Genomic DNA, 25,162 nt, shown 5'->3' on the forward strand with positions numbered 1-25,162 from the left:
TTCATAGGTATTTATAGTATTTATAGTATGCTGAAATTAGCAAAGCTCTGGGAAACACAGAGGCACATCAGAAAGGTTCCAACCCTCAAGACGCTTAAAGTCTAGTAGGAAGATAAGACACTTTGCAAACACAACCATGCTTTACACGTGACAAGTCTTATCATTGAAACATCTCCCAAAATAATGTTCTCCATGTTGCCTCCCTGGTGCCATAGAAGATAAACTTCCTTTCCACAAAGCTCCAGTGTGGAATTCTGAGGGCCCTCCTTCCTAAGGCCAATCCAAATTATAGCCATTCTCTCTCTCTCTCTCTCTCCTCTCATTGGCCCAACTCTCTTCACCTCACCTCTCCTCTCCTTTCCCTCTCCCTCCTTCCTTCTCCACCAGTATCTAGTCATGACTTGCATTCATTGATTCATTAAGTCAGTATTTACTGAGTACCTGTTATGTGTGAAATATGAGGTTAGAAGCCACAACGGACATAAAAATGAAATAAATGAAAGGTGAAATCATGTATTAAGAATAACCACCACAGTAAGATGCACTCTTTAACTCATTCACTCCTCACCTAAGCTTTGGAGGAAAATAGGTATTACTTTATGGATGAGGAAACTGGTATCCGAAATTATGTGACTTGTCCAGACCATCAGATTCATTTCTAGGGTACAAAAATTTAAAGCAACCATCCCAGGTTTCATTATTGAATGAATTCACAAAGCTGAAATTAACACAGGTGCCCTCATACATTCAACTTCCTACTTAAAAGTACTTCTTGAAAGGCTAATTGGCATCTCAAACTCAATTTGGCCAAACCAGAATTCTTGGTTTTTTCTCAAAAAACTTCATTCCTTTTTCAACCTTCCATTAAACGGTAGCACCAACATCCAACTGCTCAACCTAAAAACCCAAGAGTCATCCTCAGTTCATGCCTCATCACCCGCTAGAAAGGCTATTAGGATAAAGATAGACAATACCAAGTGTGGCAAGTATATACAGAAGCGAATCCTCATATGCTGCCCGTGGGAATATAAAATGGTAAACAGTTTAGCAGTTTCTTAAAAAGTTACACTGATCACAGGAACCAGTCATTTCCACTCCAAAATCTAACCATGAGAAATGAAAATGTGTTCACAAAAAGACCTGTACCTTCATAGAAGAATTATTCATCATACCTCAAAACTGGAAACAATCTGAATGCCCAGCAGCACGGTCTATTGCCACTAAGGAATAAAATGAAACAATTACTAGTAAGTGCAACAACATGGAAGAACCACAGGAACATTATGCTAGGTAGAAAAGTCCAGATAGAAAAGACTGCATGTTGGATGATTCCTTTTCTATGAAGTTTCTTTTTAAAAAGAGAACTATAGAGACAGAAAGCAGATCAATTGTTAGCTGGAGGCAGGAGCGCAGACTGACTGCAAAGAGGCAGGAGAGAACTTGTGGGGGTGATGGCAGTGTTCTAAAACTGGACAGCATTGATGGTTTCACAAGTGTACAAACTTGTTAAAAAGAAACTCCACTACTTTAGAAGAGGTGAATTTTGTGGTACATAAATGATACCTCAATATGGACACAGAACAGAAAATATTAACATAGCATCCAAGGTACTGTATCGGGCCTTCAATGGGATATTGAGATAACTAAAATACTGCCCCACCTAAAAAAGCTTCCACTCATCTTCCAGTTACAGAAACAGGACAGATCCATGGAAATTATTAGATATCACGTGCCAAGAAATGACTGCCAAACACATACAATAGCACAAGAAAGTTTGGAGGAAGAAGGGGGGCCTGGAGGCAGGCACCGGGGAGGCCTTACAGATGATGTTCATCTCAAACAGAGCCGTGAGGATGAGTGGAAATCAGAAACGAGGAACAGAGTGGATATTCTCAAGAAAAAGCCCAAAGGCAGGAATGCTCAGGGTGTGGCAGTGATCAGTGGCTGTCTGTCTAAAACAGAGGCCCACAGAGGACAGAAAGAGCCCCAGGCCAGCTAAGAGCCGCCAGAGGCCCGAAGCATCCACTCCTCACAGATTTTCCTCAAACTTCAGGCCTTTGAACATTGTGTTCATGATTTTTGCCATATTTAAAACTACAGTACAATTAATTTATGATTTACTTGATATGTTTTAAACTCACTTCTTTTACCTAGATTTTAAAGGAAATTTTATATTAAATATAAAGGGGAACCAGCATCATTTGCAAAATAAATTTTTTTAAATAAAAGAATGTTACTGAATTCGCAAAGCCTATAGCTATCTCTAAACTTGAGACCTACTTCTATTAAAAAAGATAGCAAGTATTGAAGATTAAAAACATTCTAAAATTCTAAAACAGCAAATTCTAAAAGGATAGGGCAATAAATGTAATAACTAATTTTATTTAGCACTTACTATAGCCACACACTGTTCTAAACACTTCTCCTTTTGTGTCATTTAATCTTCACAGTAATAATACCTATCTCATCAGGCTATCATCAACCCCATTTTTCAGCCTAGGAAAAATTAAGGCACAGAGATCTTAACTAGCTTGACCAAGGTCATGCAACTTGCTCAAGGTCATAGAGTAACAAATTTCAGGGTTGGGACTAAACCCAGGTAGTCTGTCTCCAGTTTGTATACCTACCCACTACAATTGAGCCAATCCTCATGTGAAATAATATTTAGGAAGGTTTACATGGTTAAGATCTATTTGATGAACTAAAAGAAGAGACCAGAAGACTATTGCAATGATCTAGGCATCAGATCCCATGAGCCAGTGGAGCCGGGCAGGGGTCACTGCTGTTAGCTGCAGGCAGCAGAGGGCTGCAGAGCAGGAGCTGGGCCCCTGCCCAGGGCTCTGGCCAGAAGGCAAACCTTAAAGAACGAGGCTAAGGCCCAGGTCAGAAATGCAAAACCTACTGTGAAAGAGAAGAGCTAGAACACCACCATCCTTAGGCGGCCAGAAGTCAGAACTTGGAAGTGTGGACAAGTCACAGGGAGAAGTCGGAGGGTGCTCCATATCCAGCATCCAGAGTAGCAGGGTCGCTGAAATGCCAGGCCCTGCCTCGACTCCCAATGGCACCCAACAGCCTCTTACGATGTGACACTGCCCAAGTCCTTGCACATTTCACTTCCAAACGTAATATTGATACGAAGACTTCAATTTTATTTGTAAATGGATTTCAGGTCTTTCAAGAGCACAAAATTTAGCTGTACCTTGGCCTAAATCCCCTCTTTGAAATTCAAAGTAATCACTTAGGACTGGGATCTAATTCTCAGAGAAAGTATTTTAAAATTAAAATTAAGCAATACATTTAAATGCTATTTCCAAGCTCTGACAGGTCTGAAACATCGTGAATACAGACACCATTAATTCACAGACATCAAAATTGTGTTATTACCTTAAATCTTCAAAAATCATTGTTTGGGGAAAAAACAGGATAGCAGATGAAACTGTCAGAATAAGAAGAAAAGAAAACCTCTTTGAAGAAAATTTCCTTTGCATAGTTTAAAAGACTCAAAAACTCAAAAACAACTGATTTGGAACTGCCCAATTTGATACTTAACTCAGGTTTTGTTAAATAAGCAGAAAAATTAGACATTGTAGGTTTCTGATTCACCCCGGGAAAAAAATGTGATTTCTTATTTCCCCGGAGAAAAGCTTTAAGTGCATCAATAGATTTCTCTGGATATCAAATATTTCTCCATCATTGTGAGTAAATTATATTTGGATCAAAATCAGATGGATTAAATTTCTCTTGAGATACCCAAGAGATTTCTAAGATACAGGGAAATGTCACATATCTAAAAACAGTATTTTATCCTAATACCTCCATGGAAATGTGTCTCAATTAGAATATTAGCCAGAAAACAAATCTAAAGTGAGTTTTAGATTTGACTAATTCAAAGTAACTTGTTAAAACTACATTGTCATTTGCTGATGTTAAGATCAAATTCATAATCTTTTGGGCCCTTTAAAATCTCTGGAAATATGGCTTTATATTTTAACACAGAAAAGAAACATCTGAATGAGGGATAAGTTGGATGGGAGTCACAATTTAAATGTTATGTATGCAACAAAGAACGTAAGTATGGTTACGTGCTTCCAAATTCTTGATAAATGCACCCCCAGTCAGTGCCATCAGCTTGGAGGCTTAATTATTCTCATCTGTGTTATTTTTGGCTTCCTGACTAGACTACAAACTCCTTAAGAGCTGAGATTATTAACTTTTCTAATCATCCATTAGCACCGTGCTGAGCACATCTAGTCGTTCGGTAAATATTGATTGAATTCCTACTCTGTTCACGGCACTTTGGTCGGTGCTCCAGGGATAAGGTGATAGAGTGAACACAGTCCCCTTCACAGGAGAAGCGGGTGGAATAAAACACAGCCGTGTGATGGGCAAAGGGGGTCACAGCACGCCGGAATGGAGACCACAGAGAGGGATCCTTCAAGCCCCGCCACCACCTCCTCTTGCCTATTTGGTTCGACATGCGGTTCAAGCTCCAAGGTAACACAATTTAATCCCAGGGTCAGTGTTTATAAAGTCCCATCTTTGCTTGAGAAAACAACTTGGTAAGATTTGGCAGTAAAAGACGAGACCCTTAGCGCACGGATGTTAGTGAGAACCCACGCCAAATAGAAGTGCTCCATCTGTTTTGTGGGAGAAAAGATGACATACATTCTCCTAGGAGGGCGAAAGGAGGGCTGGGAAGGAAGGTGGGCAGCTTCGCCCTCAAGCAAGGAGAAGCTGTGAATGAGGCCATCTTGGCAGGAGTAACCAGGGTTAGAGGCCCCCCAGGCCCCCTTCCGCAGTGTGTGTGGTGTGGCCCCTCCCCCATCACTCCTTCCGGTCTTCAGGAAAATCTAGGACATTCTCACCTGTGTTATGGGTCAGGTTTTGTTGGGTTTGCTTTGTTTTGTTTGGCTTTTTGGTTTTTTTAGCAGCAGGGTTTCGTACCATCACCCAGGCTGGAATGCAGTGGCACCATCACAGCTCACTCAGTCTTGACCTCCTGTGCTCAAGCAATCTTCCTGCCTCAGCCTCCTAAGTAGCTGGGACTACAGGTGCACACCACCACATCCAGGAAATTTTTTAAATATATTTTTGTACAGTTGGGGGTCTCACTTTGTTGTCCAGTCTAGTCTCAAACTCTGGGCTTCAAGCAATCCTCTTGCCTTGGCCCTCACAGTGCTGGGGTGCAGGCATCAGCCACCAAAGCCATGGGTGAGGTTTTGATAGAAAATTAGACAGGAGTCAGCAGAGGGGGTAGAGTTCAGTGGTAGAACATCTGACTGCAGATCAAGAGGTCCCCAGTTCAAATCCGGGTACCCCCTCAATTTCCTTTATGTTGGCCAGGTGCAGTGGCTCACACTTATAATCCCAGCTCCCAGCACTTTGGGAGGCCGAGGCAGGCAGATCACCTGAGGTCAGAGTTCGAGACCAGCCTGGCCAATATGGTGAAACCCCATCTCTACTAAAAATACAAAGATTTGTCAGGAGTGGTGGTGGGTGCCTGTAAGCCCACCTACTCGGGAGACCAAGACAGGAGAACTGCTTGAACCCGGGAGGCGGAGATTACAGTGAGCCAAGATCACACCCACTGCACTCCAGCGTGGGTGACAGAGTAAGACTCCATCTCAAAATAAATAAATAAATAAATAAATAAATAAATAAATAAATAAATAAATAAAAATAAAGGAGTCAATTCAGTGTGAAAAGGAGAGCGCATCTGGGGATGCCCGAACCTTGAGGCAGAAGTAATCGTGAGAACACAAACCCCCCTAGTCACACACACACTCCAGAATTTAGAGAAATGTTAAGGAGAGCTTCACGTTCCCATGGCAAGGAACTAGGGACTAAGCCAAGGAGCAGGAGGCCCAAATGCCAAGTGGGTTATGGAAGTCAGCTACAGGATGCCAGGTTTAGACCACCAAAGGAGCACCAGCAGCCTCAGAGCAGGCCCCTCCACATGGAATCATCCACTGCCCTGTCTGCCTAGTTCTTATATGACGCCTCCTGATCAACCCCTTCCTGCTGTTGCTGTGGACAGCCCTCCAACTGAACCTTGTGTGCAGCCCAGACAGGCCTGCTACCCCTTGCTGTGCTGGCTTAGCCTCTGGCCTTGCCCTGCCCCACCTCCATTTTAATCCATATTGTGACATCCTGCCCAGGCATCTCCCCAGCACCCAACCTCAGCCTGTTTCCCATTTGCTACTTCTCTGTCAAGACAGTTTATCGGGACTATGCCTTGCTCAACAGCCTTCAGCAGTACGGAAGACACTGCACGTGGTAATTAGGAAAGACTAGTCTTTAGGAAGAAAAGCTGTAAATAAATTTCACACTGAAGATGAAGCTGCCAGGGCCAGGCACAGTGGCTCACACCTATAATCCCAGCACTTTGGGAGGCCGAGGCAGGAGGATGGCTTGAGTTCAGGAGCACAAGACTAGCCTGGGCAGCATAGCAAGACCTCATCTCTACTAGAAATTAAAAAAAAAAAAATTAGCTAGGCATGGTAATGCAAGCCCGCAGTCCCAGCCACTCGGGAGGCTGAGGTGGGAGGATTGCTTGAGCCAAGGAGTTCAAGGCTGCAGTAAGCTGGGATTGCACGACTGCACTCCAGCCTCCACTCCAGAGTGAGAACTTCTCTAAAAACACAACAAAAAAAGAGACAGATGCAGGCTGGCACAGAACTGACAGTTCACAAAGCACAAGGCCCGTGTGCAGTCCATGTGCAAAGAACCTCGGCTCCTGGAGGAAATCACAGCATGGTTCTGCTTCCAAACTGCCTGGGTTTCAACTATACTTTCAAATATTCAGAGAAAACAGGGTTGGTCTCTGTAAGAAATTTCAGGGGAAAAAAAAAAAAAAAGACTTAAAAAAAAAATCTGCAAGAAGCCATCCCATTGACATGAAACAGTAATAAGGGGGATAAAGTTAGTTCCGAGGCAGGGATATGGATTCATAATTGCCAGAGTAACTTCCCCTAGACTGAGAAGAAGAATGTCATAACTGTATGAGCAACCAGGCTGCCAGGCCTCCATCTTCTTTCTCTGCCTTTGCCTCAAGGGGAAAAACAGAAAAAGAGGGGGGAAGCAGCAATCGAGACCATGCAAGAAAGATGTGTGGCTTAGAGTTCCAATCCATCAGCTTCTGAGGAAAGGAGATTAATTCTGACAGGAAGAGAGAAAGTGCTAGGCATAACACAAGAAAGCACTTAAAATCACCACAGGTCAGGAGGAAAGAAGAGCCTCCAGGAACTTTGCTTTCAAGCACTTTTCATAAGTAAGTGAATTTGTGACCAGAGGAGTTAGGTAAATTGCTCAAAGCTGCACAGCAAATTAATAGCAAGCCAAAACCCAGAATTCCTGAGCCCACTCTCAGTGATCCTTCTGTGGGGCCACAGGGGCTTCTCACCTTGGCTCTGATGAAAGAACAAGCCCAGCTGAGGGGGAAACACTTTGTGGCTCATGGGCATGGCTGGATAGCCAAGAGCCCTGTGATGCTTAGCACCCAAGCACCAAATATGAACGACTAGGAAAGGTTTTCCTTAAATTGTGCAGGGAGGGACACTGCCGGGAAGGAAGGAGATCCAAAGCTTCATGATGTGACACTTAAGAACAGTCAGGTTTCATAAGGGAGCTATTCATTTCTACCAGGAGCTCATGTTACGGCTGCTAGTGAGAAAGGTGGTAAGCTGTGATGTTCCTGTAATTAAAGAGCTTTATTTTTCTAGAACAAACATGGTCGAATGTGGTGGCTCACACCTGTAAGCCCAGCACTTTGGGAGGCCTAGGCAGGCAGACTGCTTGAGCCCATGAGTTTGAGACAAGCCTGGGCAACATTGCGAGACCCTGTCTCTACAAAAAATACTTAGCCAGGCATGGTGGCACATGCCTGTTAGTCCCAGCTACTTGGGAGGCTGAGATGGGAGGATCACCTAAGCCCAGGAGGTTGAGGCTACAGTGAGCCAAGATTGTGCCACTGCACTCCAGCCTGGGCCACAGAGTGAGACCCTGCCTAAAAAAAATTTTTTAAAGTACCAGATCATACGCCGAGCCAGGTGCTATCTCTCACCTGGTTCTTGAAACCTGCGAGCCTGGGGGCAACGCTAAACTCTGCAGGATGGGGAAGCAGTCCCCAGAACCTCACAGGTAGGATCCTGCCAGTGGCAGAGTCTCAGGACACAGCAGTGAACATTGGAACACAAACGTCCAGCATGCCTGCGGCCCTAGCACAGCTTCTAAGCGTGGCTCGTGTGAAAAGCTAGCAAGGGACCACTGGCTCCAAATGTGATCCTCATTTACTTTCCATTCGAGACAAACCTTGTTAAGGATAAGAAGACATCTACGTTCAATCACTTGCAGGTGAAAAAATTCCAACTTGGAGTGGCTTCAGGAAAGAGAGGTAAAGAGAAACAGGGAGATGGACTGGTTGTTTTTGGTCAAAGAATCCAAGGCAATGCTGAAGAGTGAAGCCACGGGAAGGGCAGGGGCGTGGCGAGAGCTCAGGAGCCTGGAGGCAGCGGGACCAGCTACCATTTCTGCCTCCTCCCATGGGCCCCAACCTCTCCTGCTGGAAGCAGATCTTGTCCAGGGTGCAGCACCATGGCGGCTGCCAGCCCTAGAGCTTCACAGTTTACAGCTCCCATTCTCTGGAAAACAGGCACACAAGCTGCAGGAAGGAGACGCTGTCCAGACAGGGTCAGATGACCCATCCCAGGGGTCACTGGTGCCTGAGGGCAGAGTCTCAGTGGCCAGTCCAGCACCACAGGAGCCATGTGAAGGGGGCTGGGCCGAGGGTCCCCAGTGAGCCTACAGGACCCACCTCCATCACACCAGGCTCCACCTATGAATGTGAACATACGCCCACACCAACCGTCCACACACACCTCTCACATTTCAGCTTCCATCCTGGGCTCCACCGTGGGTATTACACTGGATAGCAAACCGGCTAAGGAGGGAAGGAGGAGGAGGGTAAGGAGGAGGAAGAAAGGGGAAAGAAAGAGCAGAAAAGGAAATTTCAAAACTGTAGAGACATCTTTATAGTACTCACCTCTCCCCATCCAAAACACCCGTTACTGTGTACTTACTGGAAAACAGCGACTACATTTTCCCAATTTGGCTTTATAGCAGTTCTAAATCAAACTTTTATTTTGTGTGTTTAATTTCCTATGCTACTGCTCTCCACAGAAATTGGTTGGGCTTAAATCCCAAAACCTTCAAGGAATTAAGCACAGAAGTGAAAATATTAGTGAATACTGTCACTAATATTAGGGTGAATAAGATGCTGTGAGATACATCTTGACACATAAATACTGTAGCAACAACGCAGAGAATTATAGAGGGCTAACACACAGCCCGGGATGAGTCAGTTGGACCAATGGACACCACGAGTCTCCTAAATGGACAGTAAGTCGCCAGGTCCAGATTCCATGCAGCCCTCAGGGCCTCCAGAACAGGACTGTAAAAAACTCATTAACAGATGAGTTGTCAGAAGCCTCAGAAAGCAAGCGAAGGAGGGAGGTAGTGGGGGAGGCTGAGAAGAGAAAGAGCAGAAAAATAACTATGAATTTAAAAAACAAAAGGGGTCCAATCCTGGTGGCTCATGGCTGTAATCCCAACACTCAGGGAGACTGAGGAGGGAGGATCACTTGACCTCAGCAGTTGAAGACCAGCCTGGGCAACATAGGGAGACCCTGTCTCTCCAAAAAAAAAAAAAAAAAAGGAGACAGGTTGTCAAAAGAATTCGTGTATAAAATGACAAACAGTAGTACAAAATTTAGATTTTCTTCAACATCTTCCCCTATCTTCCCCCCTTTAGAATACACACATTTTGAGTCTCTCCCACCTTTAAAACCCTACCCCTTTTGAACTTGCTACCTTATTTCCAGCCAAGCTGTTGAAAGAGAAGCCAGGATCTGTAGGTCTCCACACTTCCCACCTGGCCATGGTGCCTGGCTCCTGCCCTCCCTGTCTTCGCCCATCACTGCTGGCAAAAGCTTTTGGTTGCCAAATGCAATGACTGTGGCCGACCAGCCATTTCTTCCTGATGTTCTCATTTCTCTTGGTTTCCTGAGTACTCTTTGCTTTTCTAACTCCTTTTTCCACATGAACCTGGAGGCTCCTTGTCCTCTGCTCTTTTTTTAAGTTCTGACATACATGTACAGAATGTGCAGGTGTATTACATAGGTGCAGCAAACCATGGCACACATTTACCCATCAACGCATCACCTACAGATTAAGCCCAGCAGGCATTAGCTTTTCTTTTCTACTGTTCTCCCTCCCCCTACCCGGCCCCAGTGTATGCTCTTCCCCCACCCGCCATCGTCTGCTCTTAAATGTTGAGATCCCACAACACTCATCCCTGCACTCCCTTCTCCTGATGCTACCCACTCTGTCGGAGCTGGGTGGAGACACTTGCGGAAAGGCAGGAGACTAGGAAAGTAGAATCCAGAGCTGGGAGGCACTCCAAAGCCAGCCACCACTGTGTGTAAGGGAACCTCCCAGCCTCTGTTTGACTCTTTCTTCTGCCAAAAGGGAGCTCACTGCCCTGCAAAGCAATTCCCTTGTGATAAACTAGACTGGGGCAATCAGGAACAACACTGCCTGCAGGAAGCAATGGGAATGGAAGCTGCATAAATGCATACCCATGTTGACCATCAAGAGTCATTTTGAGAGAATCTTTTCCCAAGAGGTTACAGGACTATGGGTTTAAGTAATAATCAACCTTCCTGCTTCACAGGTGGACCCAGAGGCCAGTCCTCCGAAAAGGAAGGTTGGAGCTCAGGTGGAGCTAAAGGCCGTGTGCGCCTACAGCTTAGCTGCCTGCCATACACCGCAGCTCTTGCAGGAAGTGTGGTGATGTCACATAGCCATCAGTCACTCTTACAAAACAGGGCAACAGCATGACAGTACACTGTCCCCTAAGTGTCCCTACTGGACCCATCACACTGCAAAACAAACATTCTGTGCATCTGGCAGGAGCCAGGTACCATTCTAGGCTCTTTCCCTATTATCTCATCTATTCCCAGAAATAGCCACTGTCTGTTTTACAAATGAGAAAACTGAGGCAAATTTATCCAAGGTCACACAGCCAGTAAGCACATGACGTGCAGCTCCAACTCACAGTCCAAACGTGAAGTCCCTGAGCTTTCCACCAAGCCAACATGTCCTTCACTAGAGAACACATTTCTGAATGTGCCTATTTATACTGAGGTGGCAGACATCGAAGTACGGTCATGAAAGGTCCTGTGGAGAGGTAATAAGCAAGCCTTCATTTCCCAGCACCACACTCCACGGCATAAATGAGTTTCCATATCTTGGTATTAGCAAAAGGGAGGAAAGTGGTACCCTTGGGAGAAAAATATGAATGATGCTAACAGAATGCAGCAAAACCAATAAATCCAGAGACTAATATTGCTCTGGGATCTCCGAAGCAGTTATGCCGGGACTGAGAACCACCTTATGAGAGTTCTTCGTGGAATCTGTTAGATCATAAAATCATCTCTTGATGCTAGAACATAAAACAATGTCTTTTTTATGTAAACACAACCTTGGGGAAACTGAAGATAACTGTGGATCTCTCTAGGATATTTTCTTCTGTCATACTGGGAGCCATTTCCTTCACTCACCAATATTTTTACATATTTGTAGAAAGACTTCTCTTCCATAAATATTGAACATGAATCGTAATGCAGAAGCTAAAAACTCAGATCTCTTCTAATAACTGCTTGGAAAGTCAGCCATTGGACACGCACACACACAATCATAACAAAATTTCTGAAGATGAATGGTTTGTGCTAGAAGGTAAAAACATAGCTTCCATTTATTGAGATTCATTAATATTAATACTTATTGGCCTGAATTATACTAAAAGAGTTTTATTGAACACACAGCTTCCAAATACAATACCACAGAGTATAAGCTCAATCATTCTTTAGTTCATTTAACTAACGGTTATCATGTAACAGACACGTGTAGGTGTGGGAGGGATCCACATAAGTAAATAAGCTCTCATTAGATTTGCAATGCCATTATAGAGAAAAGAGAAATACATTAATCACTATCATAAACTTAAACAATAAAAAGACAATATATGAAGTCTTCAAATAATATGACTGCATACCAAATGAGTAGTAAAGAAAATACATGCTAGCAATTCCTAAGCAAGGAGGGTCAAATGGGTTGGCTGGTCAGGGACAGACCGCCTGAGCGTCTGGTTATCAGGACCACTCAGACACCCTGGGGCTCTGAGAAGCACTCCTTCATGCTGATGCACACATCTCAGGGTGCAAGGAATGCTGAATGGTAAGCCAGACACCCCAGGGACCAGCAGAAGTCCCTGCAGAAGGCTCACTGGTAGATGAGATGGCTCTTTATAAACTGTCTCCCCGAAAGAGGTAAGGCAATGGAGTTCTCAGCAATGCAATGCTTTCTCAGGGGCTCTGTGGCAGCCGGCTATTCCATTCTGCAAACTCTTACGCGGTTTTCTTTTCATCTGCTAACGACACTGCATTCAAAATTTTTTACTTCAGGTCTCATTTTCCCCAGCTGGAAAGCTATGAATTCCCTCAAAGTATTTCATTTTCATGACTCTTCTCTTTTGGGTACAACTGTTAAAATATCAGATCTTTTCAGCAGGCCAAAGAATAATCTGTAGCCTCATCTGAACAATGCTTTTTAATTTTGCACATAACTTTTGACCTACGCAAAGTATAAAATATCTAATGGCAAACTAATTTTTTTAAATCAAAGGTAAAACATGAAAACTTTTTAAAGGAAAATTCAACACTAATATTACTTTCCAATGGTAACATCTTTGAAAGAATTCATTTTATAAACATGCTCTGGGAAGACATCCGATGCTCCTAAATTTTATACTTTAATGTAATTATAATATAATCATCTAAATATAGTCACCACATTTCTTCCAGTTTCATTACTACTAGGCTTTGCTGTATTATGATGCAAATGTAATACACTTGTTCAACAAGTTAGTGAATCAGAAATATACCCTGCTGAGAAACACTACAGCACTTCCATGAAAGGATACAAAATTCCTACAGAAATACAAGTAACCATACCTTTTTGTTTTTTTTAAACATTGGGCAATAGTCTATGTCCCCTTTCATAAGAGGCCCAGCTTACAGAAGAGGTACCAGCTAACCCAGAGGACACGCAGGCCTCTGGTGAAGGAAAAAATCAAGCATTTGGCATCATGAGTCAAAGTCGTTGAGTATCTCACTGAACGGCGAGAGCATTTTGATAGGATATCCAGGAGAAAGCAGCTGGAATCTGAGAACTCTGATCATGCCAGCAGCTTCCATAACCAGGCTAGGAGTTCAGAAAACACAGGAGGGAAAATGACTATCACCAAGCACCAAAGGGATTCTACCTCCACCTCCCCAAGGAGAGACACTGAAATGAAAGCACAAAACAGTCCCAAAGCCCTAGTTCCAGCTCCAACTCTAAGAGCAATCTAAGCTGAAACAGCCCCAGGGGGCGGCAGAGAAGTGGAAGAAGCCAACTTTAGCCTTGAAAGTCCCAAGATGTTTTAGACAAGGCTGCAAGAAAAACAGAAAACATCCTGTGTCTCAGTCCGTCAGGCTGCTGTAACAATTTACCATAACCTGGCAGCTTATCAACAATAGAAACTTCTTTCTCACAGCACTGGAGACTGGAAGTCCAAGATCAAAGCGCTGGCAGTTTCGGTGTCCGGTGAGAGCCCAAATTCTGGTTCACGGACAATGCCTTCTCACAGTGTCCTCACACGGCCGAAGAGACTAGCTAGTTCTCTGGGGTCTCTTTTATAAGGGCACTAATCCCATTCATGCAGGTTCCACCCTCATGACTATTCACTTCCCAAAGCCCCCACTTCCTAATCCCATCACCTGGCAGGTGAGGATTCTAACGTGAATTCAGTAGGGGCACATATGCATTCAGACCACAGCAACCTGGGAGGAAGGAGCTCAGAGCAGGAGCCAGCCTCAGGGTGGAAGTGGAGATCTGGAACACTGAGGCCAGCAGCAAATCACAGAAAGTGTCCACCACTGAAGAGTGTCATTGGATAGGTCAGAGTCGCTGCTGTTCCCTAAGCAGTGAGAGAATGAAATTCAAATTTTAGGTAGATGTTGATAATGCTCTGAACAGCTCAGGCAGGGGAGAGTGAAGACAGATCAGAGACCAATGAAGGAAAGAAGTCATCGGGACTCATGGGAGGAAGGATAACTCAAATGCAGAGGTAAGGCTCAAAGATGACCCTGACTGCAGCTTCTGGGATTTGAGAGGAGAGCAGTGCCATTGAGAGAAGTTGGGAAATTAAAATATCCAGTCAATCTTTTGGAAGCAAATGGTAAGTCTGGTTTTAGATCTGAGTTCAGGGTTACAGCATCTCAAAAGTATTTGGAAACAGAAAGGCAGAACTTTCCCAAGGTGAAATGTAGATTTCAGACAAGGGTGGTTGCAAGCAAGAGAAGAAAGCAAAGCCATGGCCAGACTCTTACCCTCCTGACTTCTTACCTCTTTTAGCTTAAAATGTGTTAAGGAGACAGACACCAGTGGAAATAGTGGAATTGCTACCTTATAACAACTCAGGGCCTCATTAGAAATCTGACTTGGCTAACACGATCCACTCCTATCACATACATTTTCATTTGGCTGCAGAAATTCCATCCAGCAAATAAAGTTTTCTGATGTGATAGGAAAAACCAATAACATAACCACAAATGGCAGGCCTGAGCTCCCAAACCCGGATGCTTCCTGTATCCTTCAATGCACTGTACTCCTCCCCATTACTCAAATACTTATGGCCTTACCGATTACGTGCCATAATACATAACATGCGTGTGTCTGTTGGCATGATACTGCTCAGAGGAACCCTGGCCTCCCAAAGAACTCAACAGGTTATATGCTACAGTCTTCCAACAAGTATTTATCATCAGCTTACTGTGTTCCAGGCACAAAGAATAAGTCAATTCCTGCCCTCAGTTCACTATGTAGTGCTACACATATCAATGAATATTGTGATGCTCTCAAACTTGGAGTTTATGATGTGAGAAAGATAAGAGCAGCCTGTAGAAGATCTACAACTTCCATTCATCATGCACTAACACCCTGAAAGCATCCCTTGCAGAATTCAGTCTTCCATACATCCCCAGAGGGTTGGTGATGTCAGCGAGCACAGGAGGGCAGGGCCAGTCAGCTGCTGCTGCTGCATGGGAAGGGGCCTGGCCATCTGCCAAGGAGTAAGGGGTGATCAATGGCAGGCTGGTCCTCGCTGAGGGCCTGATGACCACTCACACTCACGAGACCTATGCCCCAGGCTGATGTCTCCTCACCTAACCAGCCTCCCACTCCTTGGGTCAGCTGTCCTCCTCTCCTCCCCCCGCCACCCAAGGCAGGGGCTCACAGGGACTCCTGAGCCTGAGGGTCGCAGGCCAAGGCCCCACGTGGACTGCACTGAGCTTGATGACCTTTTCTCCACCACTGCTGCAGATGCCTAACAAGTCTCCACTCAGAGATCTAAAGATGAGAGGTTCCCCACCCTTCATCCTGGCCAAAGTCACAAAAACAACTCGGGGAAAAGTTCAGAGAAATCAGCAAAAATCCATCACCACTACTGAAAGAACTCAGAACATGCCCCATGGACCATGGTGGCAGCTCTGTTAACTTCTCTGTATCATCGTGGTCACACAAAAAGACCACATTTCTGGTCTTTGTTCTCAGGCATTAACCATATTCTTCCCAAAGTCCATAAACCACTATTGACTGCCTGGTGTGGGCAGCACTCTTGGGGAAGTGCTGTGAGATTACCACGTGGGCAGGTGAGACAGATTGTGCAAGTTCTGTGCAATAAAACATCTAATTAGCAATGCAAGATGCCATAGAAAGGATTCATAAAGTAGTACATAGCTATTTGTCCAGTAGATAAGAAAGGGATCACTTAAGTTGGAGAGAAAAGGGATGGATTTCTGGGAGAAATGGAATTAGGGCAGGGAAAATTTCAAGGATGCTTCCTTGATGATAAGGATATATGGACAACACAGGTCTTTCCTAAGCAGGCCTTTAATAGACATTTAATGAATGAATAAGTAAAAAGATCCGAGTGTGCAATCCACACTATGGGTATGGTCGTGTGAGCAATACAGAGGCAGAACAGTAAAACACATTAGGCAGGAGATGGGGTTCTATGGGGACACAGTGGAGAAAAAGACTGGGAAAGTAGGTAAGGATCACATTGTGGGAGGTACTGAATACCCTCATCCCAGGGACTTCAGGGAAACACAAAACGTTCTGGAACAGGTTGTAAAATCAAAGAGCTCTGGGCAGGATGCAAAGAGGGAAAATAACAGTTCTGTATCCTACAATTCAGAAATTAATCACACATTGGGGAAAACTTCTCTAAAAGGAAAACTGTTTTCTATCATTTTCTTTTAAAAATCAATGTACATCACTCACAATAAAAGAAATACACATAATGCTTTCTACATAATAGTGGAAGGAATTTGTCCCCAAAGATCTGTTCTTTGTATAAATGATGCCACCACAATTGATGTTTCAATATAAATGAATATTTATGAAATGTAAAATGACTTGGATTAACTTATTCCGATTTCACTCTCTAAATTTAGATTTTTAAATCACGCCAAAATGTAGATTTTGATTACAAAAGCAAGTTGGAGAAAAAAGATGTACTTGACAAGAAAAAGAGAGCAAAATTGGGGAAAAAAAAAAACTTGAAATAAGTATGACAAAAGATGACAGAAAGGTGGTCAATTAGACTAAAAACAGCAAGACAGATCATCTTCCAAGTGGAGTTATTTAATTCACAAATGCAGTCACATTACAAGAAGCAAGTTACAAAAGAAGCATTAAGTAAAAAGTCTATGCTTCCATCGATTCTCATCTCATTACACAGTCCCCTCCCCAACTATTCATTTCTTAGCTATCCTTTCAAAGTTTCTCTATACATATTATTTTCCCTTCTGTTCACAGAAAAATTAGAATACTCTATATATACACACTGTTAAGACCTTGCTTTTTTCACTTAATGCTACATCTTGGCAATCCCTCCATACCCATTCATACAGATGTTCCACATTCTTTTTTACAGCTGCGTATCCATTGTGACAATGAACCATAATTTATTTAACTAGCCACTATTGATAGGCATCTGGGTTGTTTCCAGTCCTGTGCTACTGCAAACAAAGCTGCAGTGAATAACCTGGTACAGTCATCATTTGGCATGCATGGAAGTTACGTTCAGAGGATAAATTCCCAGAAATTGAATTCCTGGGTCAAAAGGTATATGCATTTAAATTTCATAGATACAACCAAACTGCCTTCCATAAGAGTTGAGCCAATTTATACTCTTGCCAGCAATGTATAAGAGTGTCTTTTCCTTAAAATTTACCAACACAGTGTATCGTCAAAGTTCTGGATTTTCCCAATCTGAAAATGAAAATGATATTTGCATTCTCATTATAAGTGAAGCTGAGCATCTTTTTATATGCTTAAGAGTCAACTGTACTTTTCTGTAAACGGTCTGTTCATAACCTGATGTCTATCTTTCTAATGGATGTTGGTGTTTTTATTTCTAGAAGCTTCTTATATAACTAAAAAGATTGGTCCTTCATCTATGATATGAATTGCAACTATTTACCATAGCTTGTCTTTTGGCTTTGCTTATGGTGATTTTTGCCATGCAGAAGATTTTACTGTGATATGATCTAATTTATCAGTCTTTTACGTTTTCTGATTTTCAAGTCATGGTTAGGTCATGGCTTTCCTCACACCCGGATTATAAAAACATTCTATTCTCATACTTTGTTTCATTTTTTACAATTATCTAAATGGAAAAAGAGTATAGGAGTTAAGGCCAGAAACTCTATAGCCAAACTGATAGGTTCATACCCCAGCTCCACTACTTATTAGCAATGTACGTTGTTTAAACTGCCTAACATCTATGGGTCTCAGTTTCCACATCTATCAGTGGTGATAACAGTTACTACTTCTTTGGGTTACTGTGAGGATTAAATGTATTAGTAAATTACTACAGTGCCTGGTATATAAGACACTTAACAAGTGTGAGCTATTATGTATCTGGAATTTATTCCATCAAACATTAAAATTTATCCCGTCTTACAGTGTAGAGAGCTAACCTTTTTTTCCATATGGCTACCCAGTTGTCCCAACATCATTTATTGAATATTTCCTTTTCCCCACTGACTTGAGATACCACCTTTATCAAATGCTACATTCCCTTATGTATTTAAGAACTTCTGATCTTTTTTCCTTTTTTGTACTTCTCGAATTGCTTTGTCTGACCACATTGGCTGTACCTACAATGTAAAATAATAACCAATCACTCAAAGTAGGCCAGTTCATGTTATAATCCAATTTAGGTAGCCTGGGAGACATAAAACAATAAAAGTTTAAAGGTTTGAATCGTACCTTCTTACAAAGTATAAATCAACGACTAGATCACACTTAATAAAAGGTGGACGTTTCCTTAATACAAAAAAGGTATGATTTATTTTTAAAGGTGGGATTAAAACTAAGATAACACCAAAAAATTTGCTAACAGTGCACACCTGGTAAAAGGTACTAGGCTGTGCTCACTCCTCGTCTTGGTCTGAACAACAGTGGAAATCTCAATATTTCTTCATTAAGCCTAAAGTGGGCTTTTGGGTTGAAATAGATGCGTTATCATGTTAAGGAAATAGCAATTTATTCCTACTCTGGAATTATCTGCTCTTTAAATATTCAGTAGGTACTCTTGGTGAAACTGGACATAATGCTTTGGGAGGAGGTAACTCTTTAATAGCTTTATTTCTTCTATAAAAATCAACTTGCTTAAATTTTCTACCTGTTCTCGGGTCAATCAGGATTAATTATATTTTCCTAAAAATTATCACTTTCATCAAAGTTTTAAAATTTATTTTCAAAGAGTTCAGGTAGTCTCCTATTATTCTTCCAATTATCTGTTTTACGATCTCCTCAAGTCTTATTTTGTATATTTGTACTTTCTTATTTTCTTGAGAAAATAGTTTATAAATGTTATGGTGTAGTCCAATTTTTTTTCAAAGAGCCATCTTTTGGATTAATACATTGTTCTACTGTTTTTTTCTATTTAAAGTTCTTAAAAAAGGATACCTTCTGTTGGTGCGCTACATCTGTTTTTAACATCTATTAGTGCCCAAAAAAGCACTGTACCAAAAAAACACAATGAACACTAAGAATGTAAACGAAAGAAAGCCAAGATAGAATCGAACTTGTCAAAGTTATTTTAAACGACAGCTCCAAATCCCAAACACCTGATCCCACTGATACTCTATAAGGTAAGATTCATTCCCAAACACAGATTAGCAATGTTTCCAATATGCAAAAACAAGTTCTACATAAAAGTTGGGCTTTGTGTTAGTCCATTCTCACACTGTCATAAAGAACTATCTGAGACAGGGTTACTTATAAAAAAAAGAGGTTTAATTGGCTCACAGTTTCACAGGCTGTACAGAAAGCATGGCCAGGGAGGCCTCAGGAAACTTACAATCATGGCAGAAGGGGAAGCTGGCGCTTCTTCACACAAGGCAGCAGGAGAAAGAGAGAGAGTGCAAAGGGGGAAGCTACACACTTTTAAATAATCAGATCTCGTGAGCACTCATTCACTTTCACGAGAACAGCAAGGGGAAAGTCCACTCCCCATGTTTCAATCACCTCCCACCAGGCCCCTCCTCCAACACGTGGGAATTATAACTCGAAATGAGATTTAGGTGAGGACACAGAATCAAGCCATATTGGACTTTTACAATAATTATAATAATTCACCAGAAATAAGATCAGTTCTGACTGCAAGGAACCCACATCTTAACAAAATGGAAGGCACTCTGAGGTTTTAATTACGAGCCTTCTACCTGCAGCCTATTTTGAACGATATAATACCAATACAGTTCAGCAAGAATGAATTCCCCTTGTCCCTCAGTCCCAAGTTCTCAGAGTATTGCTTGGTGATCAAGCACTGAAGCAGAATGAGACCATCTCCACATATAGGGGCAGACACATTGCTGTGTGCCCTACCAGCCAGCCAGCGCTGCCCAGACGCCCCCTAACCTGAACAGAGAAGGCTGCAAATGAGGCGGTCCAGGGCAGGTTCAGTTTTCACCACTCACCCAAGTAGGCCTGTTCATGTTTTGATCCATTTTAGGGAGCCTGGGATAAATTAGACATTGAAAAAGTTTGCAGGTTTGACTCCTTCTCGCAAGATGGAAAACTTGGCCACAGTTTGTAAAAGGGTGGAATTGTCCTTAACAATATAAAAATGGTAGGATGAATGCTAAGATGCTAATCCTTAACACCACAAGTATTTGGTAATGGTACACACCTGATACTAGGCTGATCTAAAGGCACTAAAGAAACAGGCCTTCTGAAGTCAAAAGGTGATGCTTTTGTCACGCAACTTTTGAGAGTCAGGGTACAAATAACAACAGACATAGATGGAGGCAATGTGGACAAGGGAGGAGTTGTTAAACAGGATGCAAGTTGCAGTGGAGGTGAATTCGGAACAATACTAAATCCTTAAGTTTCAAGTTTACAGCCACTGAAACCCACTGAAGAGATAACACTGCCCATTTCTGGAGCCAGTCACGGCTTTCAGCAACCTGTCAAGGCTCAGGAGTGGAGACTGGAACGTCCACAATCTAAATTTCAAACACTTTTTGTGGAAAAAGTTACAACAGATGAACAATAAGGACATATGCACTGTAGGCTTGGCCCTACACCAAAAAAAAAAAAAAAAAAATTTTGCTGGCCCAGATACAGAGATGTGTCGGTGTACCAAAAACACTCACAGCTCTATGAAGACAGCGGAGCCTGGAAAGGAACCAGGTCCTGAGGTTTTGCAGTTAAAAGTTATGATGGGGATATGAAAAAAATTGTTGCCTCATTTCTGAAATGTTTGCTAATCTTTTACCAAAAATGTCATTTACATATTGGGAAACTGATTGGGAAGGCTTTGCTTAAGATAAAGTCAAAGTAAATTTTGGTCCATCTTGACCTTGAACCAGTTTGGAAATCTGAAAAAGAGTTTTTTGATTATTTGGTTTTTTTGGTGTATGGGAGGCATAGCAAAGATACGGTAGTGTGTGAACGGCAAGTATAGCACAAGCTGAGGAAGTTTCACATTTGAAAAGTATTGCCTTTAAACATGCACTTATAAATACCTGCCCGTAAAAGAATGAAAAATTTTTAAGATACATTTATAAGGTTTAGATAATCTGGTTATATTTTATATATATATAAGTATAGATGTTTACTAATCTAGATTTGTTTCAAAACCCAATCCCTACATTTGAATCAAAAATAAACTTTTACTGCTGAGTCGGAGGTGAAATGATGGGGAAACCAGGAAACAGAAACTGCTAATTCGATTAATAAGCCAGTCACACAATTTCTAAACTGCCTCTAATCCAAAAAACCTCTACCTTTTCTAATCTCATACCGATTATTCTACGAGATGACAAACTCTCAATATGACCTCCTCCTATCCTCAACAATTCTTGAAGGAAAAGAAAAAGAAACTTCCTAGGAAGTGTTTTAAAGGCTGAATTTCTCTGGCATTGAGCCACGTGTAGAAGATTAAACATCACTTAATCCTCCAACAGCTCTAAGGCAGTGGTTTACAAGCTTCAGGGTACATTAGAATCACCTGGAGCGCTTGTTTTAGAGCTTGTTGGGCTCCACCCCCAGGGTCTCCAATTCAGTAATGGGGCAAGGCCACCCCAGGTGATGCTGCTGCTGCTGCTGCTGCAGGTGCAGGCACTTTGAGAAGCGCTGCACTAAGGTAATACTGAAGTGTGGCTCTCGTACTGGGAAATTTCTGCTGTCTAAAGCAGAAATTGAAAGATTTTGATAACTTTTATAGCAATTTACCATTACATGGCATCGAAGCACGTGAACATTTTTCTAGTATTTCCCTCTTATTGTATTTTCCCAAAGTACTGGTGTGAGAACGACTAGAAAGTTTTCCAAGTTTGAGAAGTATCGCTTTAAGCCGACCCAGCACACGGCAGCTCCTGGCCCCTGGCGACAGCCCGGCCAACCTAGGGCCCGAGGGGGCACTAGGATGACTCTTGCAGCCCGAACACTGGCCTAAGACGCAGCTTCACACTTAAGGTTTTCATCGTCTCCTCTCATTCCGGCGTTTCCCGGGACAACACTCGCACCAGCCCCGCTGCAAGTGCCCTGGGTCCCGGCGGCCGGCGCAGAGGAGACAAGAAAGGAGGATGCCGGCACAGCACCGCGGACGCCCGCGAGCAAAGGCAGACCCCAGCGGCACATTTCCTGCCCAAAACTTGGGGCCGCCACGGTATGCACTTCGGGTAAGTGAGACCGACGCACTAGGCTCCTTCAAAGTGCCCAGTTTAGCTCCAGACGATGAGAAGCCAAACAAAGACAAAGGGGCGTCACTAGACCTCAGCGTCGCCCCGGCCACGGCCGGGGCCCTTCGCGCCTGCGCAGACCCCCGCCCGGCGACCCGCCAGAGGCCAGCCCGCGGCTTCCTTCCGGGCAACGGAGGGCGCGCTGCCGCCGGGCACAGGCGCGCATGCGCAGCATCGCCGCCCGTGCCCTCCGTGTGGCCCGTGCTTACCCGCTACAGGGGTCTGTTCCTTCCGGCCCGGCAAGGCCTCCTGGGGGCTGACGATGTTCGAGGCCGAGTTGCCCATCCTTGGGACGGGAAAGAGACTGTGGAGGAGGAGGAGCTGGCGAGCCCTCCGGGTGGCCGAGAGCATGGGAGGGCGCCAGCCAAGAGGCAGTCGCCCGGGTCGGCCCTACCGGCGGCTGAGCCGCCGCCGGAACGGCAGAGAGTGGGGTCCGCGGCCGGAACCGGGGGGCGGCAGGGGCGCGGGCGGGCGCGGGGCGCTGCTGGCGGAGTTGGCGGCCGCCCGTAATCGAGGTTGCCCAAGGCCGGGACCGTACGGGATGTCACCGGGGGCGTGTTCCTTCCCCGGACGGGGGTGTGGCCCGGCGAGTTCCAGAGGTTCTGCTCTCGGGACGAAGTTCTCGGGCAGAGAACTAGTGCACGCCTGTCGCACCAAGTACGTGAAGCGGTAGAGGCCAAAAAACAGCGCCGAGCCCTTGGGGATGGGGTTTGATTTTAAAGTTCCTGCCCTGTCGCCCCGACCTCGCAGTTCAGCAGTGCCCAGTAAGACAGAAGAGGATCTGCCTTGCAGCCAGCTAGACTGTCCGTTTTTATTGGAGACATTGTCATGACGGTCATCAGAAGGGTTCCTATTCGTCCAAAGTGAAAACTAAGCACAGTTCTCAAAGTGCGCGGAATAGGGAAGATGAATTCAATATTAAGTTATGTATTTACAAATATATTTAAGCCCATTTTGCAGGGGCCGAAATGCGGGAGCAAGGCACCAACAGCACCATTAAGGCAGTGTAGGTGGACTTAATGGTGGTGGTGTATCGTTCTTGTTTCTCAAATCGTTTCTGTTTGTTCCTGTGACAAATTCTCAAACTAAATGTAAAGTGGTTGGAGCCAGGTGAGTGACTTGGGAGTTAATCTGTGTGAGATTTTGGTTTAACATATGTTCTGCCAAAATGGGCAGGTGGTCTCAGATAAGGGAAGGAACTTAAGATCAGCACCCACAGAAAGGCAGCTTTCACCCAGCTTCCTGCATGGATTTAGTTAACACTTTGTTTTCATGTGGTCTGGACTGTAAGGAGGGGAGGAGGCTTAGCAGTGCTAAGTTGCAGTGTGTTGCCAGGCATACAACACTAAAAAGGTTCTAGCTTTGATTTTGTAATTTGTATTTCCCCTGGGCAAAATCATCCCTAAACTGTTTGTTATTGCTATGAGGCTATACCAAGTCGGTTCCACAGGCCTTTTATGAAAACACCCCCAGGAGTCCCTTCTAGGCTTGTGAAGGCCTGGTCACAGTTAACGGTCTGAAAAAATAGTTGTTCTGTCAAAGACAATATTTTGTGTTTTCAGTTATTTCTTTTTGATACATGCTGATTTTTCTGTTTTGTGGTTGATGGTATGCAGTTTCACATGCTAGAAATACTCTGCAACTAAGAGCTGAAGAATGTTTAGTGTGAAGAAATACTTATTTGGCATGATGGCTCATGCCTGTAATCCCAACACTTTGGGAGGCTGAGGCAGGAGGATTGCTGGAGGCCAGGAGTTTGAGACACCATCTTTACCGAAAAAAAAAAATGTTTTTAAGTAGCTGGGCATGGTGGTGTGGCAGCGCACACCTGTGGTCCCAACTACTTGGGAGGCTGCGGCAGGAGGAACGCTGGAGCCAGAGAGGTAGAGGCTGCGGTGAGCTGTGATCACACCACTGTGCTCCAGCCCGGGCAACAGAGCAAGACCCTGTCTAAAAACAAAAACAAAACCTGATACAATTTTGATGTTAAATGAAAAAGTAAAACAAATGCAGTGTGTGTGTGTATACATGTAGTATGTATGAAAATGCATGCACTTCCTGTTGCGCACCCACTGAACAACTGGAAAAAAATACAATTTTTTTGTTGTTCAGGGTAGTGGGATTCTACTGATTTTCATCGTCTTTAAACTTTTTTAAGGGTTCTGTGTTGTTACGGCATTCTCAAGTGTTCCAATGGCTGTTACTTTTATAATTATAAAAGAATAAGCATTTTAAAGAGCAGATACATCTTATTTCAAAACAAGTGTTTTCATTTAGCAGAATAGCTGCACGCAAAGCTACGTTGAGTTTCTTTGGTTTTCTGAGGAAAGAATTGAACATTCTTGCCTTCAGTCATGCCTTTTTCACCACTAGGACTTCTTTTCTTCAGACATTCCACCTCACCCAGCAGTTCCCAACCTTTTTCGCACCGGGGACGAGTTTCGTGAAAGACAGTTTTCCACAGATGGGGACGAGGAGATGGGGATCGTTTGGGGGTGAAACTGTTCCACCTCAGATCATCAGGCATGAGTTAGCTTCTCTTAAGGTGTGTGCAGCCTAGATCCCTCACATGCACAGTTCACGATAGGGTTTGTCCTCTGATGAGAATCTAATGCTGCTGTTGATCTGACAGCCACATCTAACTTGGGAAGGTGGGAGATGAGGTTTTCTTGCACAGTGACTATAGATCCAACTAATATTTGGATAGTTGGCAGTTCTAATAATAAAACAAGAGTGTTTTT

General features: G+C 43.6%; 1 protein-coding gene and 1 long non-coding RNA gene across 2 annotated transcripts in view; one reads left to right on the forward strand and one right to left on the reverse strand.

Moving 5' to 3' along the window:
• Positions 1-23,065, reverse strand: part of MSRA (methionine sulfoxide reductase A) — a 368,732-nt gene extending 345,667 nt beyond the window's left edge. Inside the window, exon 1 of the mRNA XM_017883694.1 lies at positions 22,631-23,065. Coding sequence (XP_017739183.1) covers positions 22,631-22,772 — 142 coding nt within the window. The 5' untranslated portion in view covers positions 22,773-23,065. The remainder of the gene's footprint in view (positions 1-22,630) is intronic.
• LOC108536699 (uncharacterized) overlaps positions 21,761-25,162 on the forward strand; it is a 90,748-nt gene continuing 87,346 nt past the window's right edge. The window contains exon 1 of the long non-coding RNA XR_001887595.1: positions 21,761-22,361. This is a non-coding gene — a long non-coding RNA (uncharacterized LOC108536699). The remainder of the gene's footprint in view (positions 22,362-25,162) is intronic.

Source organism: Rhinopithecus bieti, unplaced genomic scaffold (assembly GCF_001698545.2).
Source record: "Rhinopithecus bieti isolate Rb0 unplaced genomic scaffold, ASM169854v2 scaffold_13857, whole genome shotgun sequence".
In the NCBI taxonomy this organism is placed as follows: Eukaryota; Metazoa; Chordata; class Mammalia; order Primates; family Cercopithecidae; genus Rhinopithecus; species Rhinopithecus bieti.